Source organism: Dipteris shenzhenensis, chromosome 5, assembly GCF_047967505.1.
Source record: "Dipteris shenzhenensis isolate YYH24624 ecotype China chromosome 5, Dip_SZ_1.0, whole genome shotgun sequence".
Lineage (NCBI taxonomy): Eukaryota > Viridiplantae > Streptophyta > Polypodiopsida > Gleicheniales > Dipteridaceae > Dipteris > Dipteris shenzhenensis.
This window is the reverse complement of record NC_141600.1, coordinates 34906774-34918519: the sequence shown is the minus strand read 5'-3', so window position 1 is coordinate 34918519 and position 11746 is coordinate 34906774. Positions and strand designations below refer to the sequence as shown.

The following is an 11746-nucleotide window of genomic DNA, read 5'->3' as shown; positions in this document are numbered from 1 at the left end:
TCCTCACATGTCCAAATCATGTCAGCATGACTCTTATATTGATCTGAAGTTTGAAATAGAGCACTGAGGATTCTTATCAAGACAGTAAACAAATATAATTTTCCCACCGCCATGAACTTCTAAAACACAAATTTATGCCTAGCCTAGGTGTTCTAAGAATGAGACCTCAAGTCGCTAACTTCACCAATAAAACTCCATGCTCTCAAAATGTTGAATGTCTACAGCAAGAATATTTCATGCTGCTTGCAATACAATGAAAGTAGAAATTTCTGAATACTAAGGACAATTTCAGCTACACCTTAATTGTTTAATTATGTGATAATGGACAACCATCATGGAACTCACATTCAAATTGACACATAGGAAATGAAAATTTGAAACTTCCAATCAGTGCAAATCCTCATTCAATCAAGTAGATTGATTAAAGCAGCTCATTAGAGAGTATGTATTAAATTTTAGCTCAATTACGCATTAAACCATCAATCTTATATATCTTACAAACTCAATCTCACCTCAAGTTATAAGCAGGCTCATATAGGATGTAGATAGGCTTTACTCTCAGGCAGTTGGAATCCAACAATCCTGATTCCAGAAGCTTATAGTATGATCCATTCAGATGCAGAACATCAGGCACCACATTTTTCATTCCAAAGTTGGATTCTGTGACATTGCTCTAGTCTTCAAATAGCATCCAAATCAAGGAACATTCGGAATTGCAGCAAGGCGGGTATACATGCGAGCCATTGACTGGTATCCACGATAGTCACCAGACCTCAATAAATTGCCTGCAACACGACCAGTTTGGTTATGCTACGAGTGCAGATTGAGTTTGAGAAGGTAAATGACCATGATACCAAGCGCAGATCCTGCATCTTTTTCACCATAAGAAATTGAAAACCTGCTGCTTACCACAATCACAATTTAAAGGACTATCTGCTTCGGGGTGAGCCATTAGGGCAATAATTGCCCGACAGACTGACTGCAATGTCCATGCTGGAGTCCAAGCTGTCTTCAAGATGTCAAGACAGATTTCTCCTGTCTGATGAACAGAACAATTGCCTGTAAGATTGTCTACAAGATATGAAAGTGGTCATACTGAGCTCACGAACCTATGTATTTCAAATAAAATCAGATTCAAGGAACAAGCAACTCAAAACCATTCCTTCGATTGAAGCGAATGGATCCAGTACTACAAGAATAACACTCCATACCTTGAAATGAACATTTGGATGGAATATTTTTGTACCAAAACGAACTTGAGGTGGCACAAGAGGATACTGTTCAGGTACATTGATAGCCAGGTGGAAAATACCTTCCTGATAGGGAGTTTCTGCAGGGCCCTAGAAAAAAAGACAAATTTACTACAGAAGGTTGAAGCGCAACCAAAAGGTATGTAAAATTTCCTTCCCTGGTCTATCAAAAATATATTATACCTTTTCTGCTAAAGGATACATAAACAGGGAATCCACTATTTAGCTGAGAGAAATGCTTTTCCAACTGTACAATTCTCCACAATCAAACTGTAAGATGGTGTGACACCGCATCGATGTTTGAAACAAAAGAGTTGTTAGGGAAGAAGAGTCCAAGAAGAGAAAGACCAATGAATTTCAACGTTGGCTCATCGCGATAATAATAAAAGTTGCAAAAAGATGAAACGTGCCCTTGATATTACAAAACACAAACTTCCATTTAGCTGTATACGCAGAGTTGATAAGTTTGCCTTATTAACCCATATAGTGCAATTGTTGATCAATGATCCCAGCCCGCACTCTACATAAGGGAGGAGGACAGCAGTCTGCCACTCCACCTTGGCTCAACGTGTCATAGGTCCAATCCTAAAGTTTCCACATTAGTCCTCTAAATTGGCCCGTCATCCCCTGTGGAAGCACTTACAGGATGCAAGTTGCAACACACAGCAACACTTGACTCGCGCTGTGCCTACAAGAGTGAGCTTGGCAGTGCTCCAATACAAAAGCTTCAGGAAAACACTGATAGAACAAGGGACACTTGCTGTCATGCTAAAATGTTGATCCTAATGGCAACCATAAATTTCAGGCTTGACTTCTAGCGATTCATATAGAATCATCGGCCTCTTCCCACATCAAGGAGGAGAGGGCATTTGCGCATCCAAACCTTGAGCATGGCATTCTCCACCTATATGGAGGTCTAAAAGAACTCAAAATAAAGGTAAGTCATCATCGTCAAGACCTCCTACAAGTCCAATGGCAAGCTGAACTCAAATGGTGCCTACAAACTAGGTCTTGCATGTTACAAGATCTTAATTGCTCAAAGGACAAGTTCGACCAGGATGGCTAGGCTATTGCTGGGCATGCTTCCAAGGATCTACAGTAGTTTTGTGACTCCGATGATTGCAGGGTAGAGGGCGGCACCAGTGACGTTCGAGGAGCTGGTTCCATTGCTTCTACAGCAAGAAGCTCGGGAGAAGAAATATGATGGCAACGATGATAAAGCCCTTACAGCCATACTTACTAGGGAACGGGAACGTTCCGGAAATTCGGGTGTCAAAACAGGAACATCCCGGGAAGGGGGAACGGGGCAGCTTCTTCATCTGAAGAGTCTGCTCTATCTTAGGCTTGCCTCTGCTAGGCTTACCCTTACCCTTGCCTTTGCTCTTGTCCTGAGCTGTAAGCTTAGTTACCAGGGAATGGCATTCCGACATCCAGAACGTCTGGAACGCCGTTCCAGGAAGCAAGCTAGAATTGGAACAGCCCTAGAACGTCTGTTTTTTTTTTTTTGTGTGCTCTTTGAAAGTTTCAAAAATAAGAGGAAGAAAGAGAAGAAATGCTTTTGTTGTGATGAGCCAATATATTTTGCTAAGGATTGCAGAAAGAAGGAGGCTGATCAGAAGAAGGGGGCCAGCTCAAAGTCGAAGGAGTCAAAAGTCTGTGTGGTGGTCACAGAGGAACTTTTCTTGGTGACATCTCCCGATGTTGCTGAGGTAAAATATGTAGGCCCCGGTGTTACGGTGAGGATGTCTAACATTGAGAGATGGTAAGAAGGAGTCATAAACTTTTGTGAAGGTGAAGGACAGTAATGAGTGCTTGGAGCCATCTGGGTGCTTGGCTGGTATTGCTAACACAGAGGGGGATTCTTCGATAGGACCTATGGACTTAGAGTTAGATGGATGCTGTGACTTAGAGGGGGATATCGCAGGACTACATAAGGATACTGATGGTCCAAGTAATCTAAATGTATACTTGGGATTTGATTTCTCAAGTATGTTATTTGGTTGCAAACCTTGGCAGTTGGAGGACGAGTTGAAACAGACCCTGAGAGCATGGTGCAAGGAGGACTTCAAGCTATTCACCCATCATGAGGGAGAGAACTGGAGGATGCTGGTGTCTGGAGCACTCAAGTTCAAAGGCGGGTATGTGACTGAAGGAGTGATGCCATTAGGTGCTACCTACCAAGGAGGTGTACTAATGCAGAACCGGACCTTGTGGCAAGAGCCACTGGATGAAAAGCCAAGAAGCAACATCAACACCGCAATGATCCAGAGGGCTACGACATGGGAGGTACTGAAGCATCTTCATTGATGGGTTGGCATCGGGCCAAGACATGTCGGTGGGTGTTGGAATAGGGTTGGTCACCTCCCCATCTGTAAGCCCCCAAATGAGGAGAGCAAAGGGAGGTGGACCGTAGGATGATGTGGCTGCCATATGGGCAGTACCAAGGCTGCCATGCAGGCAGCATGCTCACAAGAAATGACACAGAAATAGGGCAGCACATGGGCTGCCATGTGGGCAGCAAGTCCAACGGAGTACCTAGCAGATGGAGGCTCATCTGCATAGTAGGCCCGAAACGTTACACGGGACATCACTATTTACTCATCAGTGCATAAAATCATCCCTTGTTTCAATATTTTTATGGCACGGGAGCCTGCAAGTTCAGATAGCTTAACGTTCTTTCAATTAACAATTTCACAAACCCAGCAAAACCAATCATTAGTGCAAACGATGACAGCCGTTAAGCACCAACTAGAACCATCAATTGCATGTAGAAGCAAATCACCTTGATATGCGCTGTCCATCTATATATGTTGGTGTCATCACAACTTAGCTGAATATCAGAATCCGGTGCTTTATCCCTTTGAACTTCTTTGAGCTCCTTGAAAAGCCTTGCACGTGATGCCTAACAACCATTGATTGAAACAGTTCATTAGTAAGATCACAAGTAATGCTATCCCCATATCATCCAAGTTTTAAAATCATATATGTGAAACATTAGTGAAGGAACACATGCATGCATACCATAGTGATAATACCATGTGACAATAACCCCTTTCGTTTCCTAGTCATGTGAGGTAAGGCTATTCCAGTAAAAAGCAAGGCCTTTATGGAAGGGCAAGCTATTTAGGGCACAAATATATAAATAGGGTTAGTTGCTAAAGATCGAGGCCAATGTAACATATATTCAAGTACTTGTGCTATCTTGGGATGTATGTCAACTAACTATCTAAGCAGAAGTGTGTTCGTCTCTAAGTGTGGAAGCATAAGCATTACTGAAAGACTGTGTGGAAGAGAAACATACTGAAGGACAATGCAAAAAGAGCCAATGATGCAAGATTAGGCTGAAATCCCTCCCCCCCCCCCCCCCCCCCCGGGAAAAAAGATAGTATTTATTTTACTTCTGGCCCAATGCGACCAGCGGAAGGTGGGTGGCTCCTGCTGGAAGAGCAAGAACACTTGATATGCTGGACAGGTCCTCGTGTATGCAGAAATCTGTTGCTGCATTCTTGCGCTGTGGAACGCCTCTGCTGTTGTGAGCACTGACTGCTGCCCAAGAGGGAGGTAGATCTGCTGAACTGCACATGCCACCTGCTGGTCTAACTCCTGGTCTGTGGAGGGAAGCCTACACCGTGTGAGGACTGCTGCTGAAGTCTGCTGCTAGGAGCTGATCAAGACTGAGGCCTTGCGGTCTCCTTTTATAGGCTGGGAGACCCTGGTCCGGGCCGAGCAGCCTGCTGAGCTGGCCGACCTGGTCAGATTCAGCCTACCTGTAAGGTTCAGCCGATCTCCAAAGCCCCATAAAGAGCCCAGGCTGTTCCCCAGGACCGTGCTGCTGCTTCCAACTGTTCCAGCCCTTCTGCTGCTGCCGACTGCTCCAGGCCAGGCTGATGCTGCTGCCCACCTGTCCATGCACTTTACCCTGCATGCTTTGCCTGACACGTGTCCCTACTCTACTGCCCTCCAAAGACCCACCTCTGTGTCTTTAATGAGGTCTAGCCTAGCCATGCCCTAATGGACAGAAGCTTGCCACACCATCTGTAGGAGATGATGTGACACGATTCTAGAAACTGAGAGGCCAGGTGCCTCTAGATCATCTACTGCTACTCCTCTCCTACATGCCATGCTAGCAAGTTTGGGGTGGAAATGATGAAGGACTAAGAGTCCCAATATAAGCCAAGGGGACAAGCAGTCTGCCCATAAACCCCCCCAAACACTCAGCCAGACTGGAGGCCATACCAGGTCTGTAAAGGGGCCAACCCAGATTGGCCGATCTGGAGTCTTGTCAGCCAAGCCAGGTCAAAGATGGGTCCAAACCAGGCTCCCTATCAATCGCTTTGGCCAGCTCTTCAGTGTCATTTCTACCAAACAGTCCATGCATGACCCTTGCCCTGATGTCCTCCGCATATGGGCTGTTCATAGGTAGAGCATTGGCCAATTCGAACAGTATGAAGGTGTAGTCTATGATGTATTGGCTCTTTCCAATAGTACCATAAGTCATATTCGAACTCCAGCTGACATCGTACAATCATCATCTAGATACCACACAAGGCAATGGAGACAATAGGCTGGCACAGAGAGGGGATGATGTGGATGGAATCATGGGGTATGACAGCCGCCGATATACCCACAGATGCATGTGAAATAAGGGAGAGAGCAATGCAGAAAATGCTACAGAAACTCTGGCATACCCCAGGAACAGTTCTGTAAGCAGGAAATTAACTCAATGGACAGCTATGGAATGCAAAAATATCTTGGAGAAGACAATTCAACATTCAAAAGGCATCTAATCTGCAAAATCAGAACGAGTTCACATGATCTCGAGGTAGAGAGGGGTAGATGGGCAAGACCCAGGATCCCCAGAGATGCAAGAACCTGTAGAATCTGCCCCACAAGGGAGGTAGAAAATGAACAGCATGTGCTCCTGAGATGCAGAGCCTACGCACACATCAGAGAAAGCTATGAAGACAGTAGAGATCTAAAAACTCTGCTGGAGCAGCCAGCCAAAAAGCTAGGTAGCTACTTGAAAGAAATTCTGAAACATCGCAATAAGTTACTGGGTCTAGCACACAAGCTAGCCCAACAAGTACTTAACACACGACTAGTTTGTCTCTCACTGGATGTAAGGGATCACTATTAGCTGATAGTGATCACCAGTCCCATAGATCTTGAAGGGTTTCACGTGGACTGTAATACAATCATATCATCCCTCTCTCTCTCTCTCCACAGCCCAGGGCTGAGAGCAGCTGAGGAAGTTTGAGAGAAAGTAGCTGTGGTTGGAACTTACCACAAAGGAAGGAAGGAAATGTGATAGACAAAGGATGACGCTGGAGGGAAAATTGGAACTATGAAGCGTATTAGAGTTTCTACATTTTACAGTGCATGCGGTCAGCACGCATCTGGATAACGCACACTTGCAGACGTGATTAGATTGGCTAAACATGGTCGTCTGTATCAATCTTCCAATAGAGGTGAGGAAAGTGACTTTTACGTCTTGGCATTGCGACACCAGTCGATAGCTACAATCCAGAAGAACGCTTGAAAAAACGTCGAAGCACTCCTTTTTTCTAAATTATAACAAATAGCACTAATAACATGGAAAAGGAACAATATCTGTAGCGTGCGATGATGAAGTCTGATGCATGAGAGATTTGAAATTTAGCAATCGGATGCAACAAATCAGGGTAGGAATGAGGAAATACCATGGCGAATGGATGAGTCGAGGTCTGTACCCGCTTTGATCTTGGAACTGGGTCTTTTTTTGGGTTTTAACGAGGGAATGAGTTTGGGACACTCAAAGGGTGGGATTCTTGGGTTTTGCGTCGGTTAGTGGTTACGGTTCATTCTTTGCCACGTGTTCGCTACGGGTAGTTAGGTCAGTTTTCACGGTTTCTCTTTGTTATTAGGTTTACACTTTTGTCCTCCCAGAAGGTGTTGCGTCGAGCATGTTGTGGTGGCGCTCCTTTCTGTGGTGGCGCTCGCCTTGTGCTGCGGCAACCATGCTATGGTGGCGCTCCTTTTTATGCTACGTCGCGCATGCTGTCTGTGTTGTGCTCGTCTTGTGCTGCCACATTAGATCTTCTGTGGAGAGGTATGAGTGCAATTCAGTGTACTGGCATATCTATGTTGCTTGGTTAATGACTGCATACATGCTTGAGGCTTTCTCCTTTCTGTAGGTATGGTCTATTGTGTATTTGATGTCTTGTTAGGTGTAGCAGATATACAAGTATGGGGCTTTCCCCTTTCTATGTGTTGTCTAGAGTATGGCGGCCTTCTTCGATTGCATGTGGCGATGTGGCGGATGTACAAGGCATCAGTTTTGAAGACTTCTTCATCTCCACTCTGAAAGCATGGATCACACCTTGCTTTTGCAATGTGTTGGTGAGCTGTCTTGCGGCGTGTCGTCATCATCATCTCTGTTATGCATGTACCCTTCAACCAAGCAGCATGTTTGGTCATCGCATGCTGTTACTTAGGGCTAAAACAAAATGGGGGTTTCTATTACGATTTCTGTTTCGTATGGTATATTGGTATATTGGTTGTGTGTCGGTACATGCAGCATCTGTAGAAGTTTTTGGAAGTTATGGTGGTGTTCATAGCTTCGGGAGGTCTCCAAGCATAGTATATGCTATCAAGATCACTTCTACATGGTTTGTGCTCCTCTAGTGTCCTATATAAGGATGTACGTGATAGTCTGCTGCATACAAAGTCGCTTTATCTTCCTTCATTATTTCGATCGTTCGGTTGCATCTGACGATGAGAGTTGTGGATGTTATGGGGGTTAAAGGCCACTGTATCTTAACCCCGGTTATGTACAATACTCAAACACATATATATATGGATGAAATAGAAGATTAGGGTGTTCTGCACCCACCAAAACTTGTGTCTCTCAAGCTCCCTTTCACCCTCTCAGCTTCCGTTGTGTCCTCACAACTGGTATCACAGCTTGGCAGTAGAGCCTGGCGGTAGCATGAGCAACCCGATGCAGCCTCTAGCCTGGAGAGAGAGAGTGGTGCATCCCAAAGATCCTTGTTCAACAGGAGGAGCTGTAGATTTTGGAGCTGCTATAGCAGTTGGAGAGAAAGGGGCAAAATCCTCTTGGGCGTTTGTTTTACAAGGTTGCAAAGTTGAAGGTGGAGAATATAAGCAAATCTTCTCAGACACACATATGTAGTGGTGCAAATATCCAGAGTTAGACACAGAATTTCAACTTGAAGTCTTCAAGGAAGTTGTAGATCAGATTGAGAGCTACATTTTCACTTTTAGCATCTCTGTCATCTGAATTTTCAGTGAAAAGTTATAGCTCCTATAAAAAGTGACGAAATTCATTTCCTGCGAGGATTTCGTGTGCTGGATCTCCATATCCAGGCCACCATTTGCAATCTGACACTCCCAGTGGATCCAAAGTGGTCCAAAACTTCTACTTGAGAAGCTGCTTCCGGTTCCGTGAACTTTTGAAGCTGTGGTGAATCTCTGTCTACTCCGACGTCTTCATTTTGCCATTTCCTGTGTGAGTGGGATCTCAACATCTAGGCCTCCATTTGCAGAGATGTCTATCCTATTGGATCCGGGATTGCCTGAAACATATGTCTACAAACCTGCTTACCATTCCGTGAAGAATCGAGGGAGTTGTGATTCTCTGTGTTTTTCCGTCATCTCTTTGAAGGAAATTTCTCAAAGTTTCCAAGACCTTCTCATTGATTGCCATGTGGCATTTTGGCTAAGGTTAAGTTTCCTAAGATTCATTTTTGCAAGTAAATACAAGGGTTGACTGGCTCTTACTCCATCCTTGGATGAGATTTTGGAGTTGTGGTAGAAGAGAGATATTTGCAGATTGTCTTGCTGAGTTCGATTATGCAGTGACACCCATGTTTTGAGACATCCCAGGTTCTACTTTCACTAGCAGTTATTGCCGTAAGGCCGTGATTTCTTGGATATACCTTATGCAGATCACTCTGGTTGCAGTCTGAGCCGTGTGTGCTCATTTGTGGTTTGCATTGGGTTGTACTGGATGCTTTAAAGGCCATTTGGATGCATTGTGATCCTTGTTGGATGCGCTGATAGGCCCAGATTGCCTTGTGGGATGCTTTATTGATGGATGTTTAGCACACAGATGCTATTTTATGCTGAGGGACAGCTTTGGCATATTGCAGTGGATGCATAGGTTGTGCTATGATCTTTTGGATGAGACATTATTGATGCTTATGCCCATGGACAGTGTTTACGCTTGAGGCAGTTGGCTCTTATTGGCATTATATTTGCCATTGTTTTGTCATTGTGGAATGACATTTTCTTTTAGGCCAGATTTGCTCATATGGATGCATAGTATATGCACATGAGTCAGATGCATTTTGATGCTTTGAGCCTTGAGTTTTGGTGACACTATCCTTCATTAAAGCAAAATATTCGATGCACCTAGTATTTGGTGTGATTTCTCTTTTGCAAGTACTAGCATTTTGTTTCATTTGCATCATGGCATCCTGTTCCATGTCTGACAAGGAGTTTTTCAGCATTAAAAGGTTTGATGGGACAAACTTTTCTTTGTGGAAAGAATAGATAAAGGATGTGCTTATTCAAAAGAAGCAGATTAAACCCTTGGCAAGGATTGAAGCTAAGCCTGCAAATATGTCTGAGGATGATTGGAATGAGTTGGATGCATTAGCAAAGTCTACTATTAGACTTCATCTTGCAGAGTCAATTTATTTCACAGTAGTAAATGAGCGTGAGAAGGAAATTGCCTCTAATAAAGTTGACCTCATGAAGAGGTTGTTTGAGCTACAAATGAAAGAAGGGGTCTCCATTGCTTCTCGCTTGAATGAATTCAATATTATTTTTAGCCAGCTTCAGGCTCAGAAGATGAATTTTGATGCGGAGACTAAGGCAATATTTCTCTTATGTTCATTGCCATCCCCATGGGATACGTTCTGTACAGCTATCAGTAACTCTGCAGCTGGTGGAGTACTGAAGTTTGATGATGTTGTGGGTAGCTTGTTGGCCAAGGAGATTGGACGAAGCCTTAAATGTGCAAAGGGGCATATCACAGTGCAAGGGGAAGTCCCAAGAAAGAGGGAAGTCTTGTAACAAATCTAGGGCACAAAACATTGAGTGTTACCACTGTGGCAAGAAGGGCCATATGAAAAAAGATTGCTACAAACTGAAAAGAGAGCAAAAGGATAAGAAAAAAATGCAAATTGGGGTGCAAATAAGAAGGATAGAGTCCAAGGGAGGACAAAGGAAAGATGAAGATCGAGGAGCTTAATGCAGTCACTGATGATAGTGACTGACATTCTCTTCATGTCTAGTCTACCTATAGATTGCTAACCACTTCAGATGATGCATATTCCCAGGATTGGATTTTGGGTTATGGTGCTTCATTCCATGTTACTCCCCATATGGAATGGTTCTTCACTTATGACAATGGAAAGACAGGTTGTGTGCATCTTGGAAATAACTATGCATGTGACATAGTGGGAGCAAGTGACATAAAGTTTTCTTTTGCAAATGGGTCTGCATTTATTTTGAAAAATGTGAGACATGTGCATAAGTTGACCAAGAGTCTTATTTCAGCGAGTTAGCTAGATGATGCTAGTTTTCAGACCACTTTTGGCTTTTAGAGTTGGAAAATTCAGAAGGGCTCTATGGTTTTGGCTAGGGGTGCGAAATGTGGGACTTTGTATCCCTTACATGTATCAGGGGTGTCTGATGATGTTGTTGCAAATAACCAAGCAACCAACTACTTCTTTGTGGCATTGCAGGTTGGGGTACATGAGCCAGAATGGAATGAAACTCTTATGCCATTTGGGTTTTGTACCGCATTCGAGTTTTTCTGATTTTGAATTTTGTGAGCACTATCTCTATGGGAAGCAAACTAAATCAGCCCATAAAAGAAGGGGAAAGAAAGAGCTTGAAAGGCATTCCGACGTATGTGGTCCCATCCCTACACGGTCATTAGGCGGGGCTGAATACTATGTGACATTCATTGATGATGCAACTAGGAAAGTGTGGCCTTATACTGCATGTGATCAATAGATCACGTAGCAGGAGTTTGGATGGTGGTATTCTTGAAGAGGCATGGAGTGGCAAGAGGCCCTCTTACTCTCATTTGCATATATTTGGGTGTGAGGCATATGCACATGTGCCAAAAGAGCTCTTCCCTCTTGCCCAATCTATCCTTCCCCACTCTTCCTCCCCATGTCTGCTCCTAATGTTGCCTCTCTGTACACTCCTCCCTCTCTACCCATTCAAGGATGTTGCTACTACAGCAATCCACTCTGCCTCCTATGCCCCCCTTCTTCCTTGTTGTCTTCTCTATTTTGGTGTGTTACGTTTAGGAAGAATCGGTAAAAAAAAGAAGCATTATATTTTAAATATCGTGTTGACGAACACATGACACAAGACAGTGTAATGTCTCAGTTTGAAGTATAATGAAGAGTGGAATAAAGTGTTTGTGTGCTAACCCAGTAGTTACATAACCTTGTAGGAGTTCAAAGACTTTCTGA

The 11746-nt window shown here is 43.9% G+C and overlaps 1 protein-coding gene across 1 annotated transcript; it reads right to left on the bottom strand.

The window, feature by feature from the left end:
* Positions 1–439: 439 nt before the first annotated feature.
* On the bottom strand, positions 440–7068 carry PEX4 (peroxin4). The gene is made up of 5 exons (XM_087374936.1): positions 6950–7068; positions 4033–4152; positions 1212–1340; positions 910–1039; positions 440–785 (listed from the first exon to the last, which is right to left on the bottom strand). The coding sequence occupies exons 1-5, from the start codon at positions 6950–6952 to the stop codon at positions 697–699; spliced, it is 471 nt and encodes a 156-aa protein (XP_087231062.1). The 5' UTR covers positions 6953–7068; the 3' UTR covers positions 440–696.
* Between the last annotated feature and the right edge of the window lie 4678 nt (positions 7069–11746).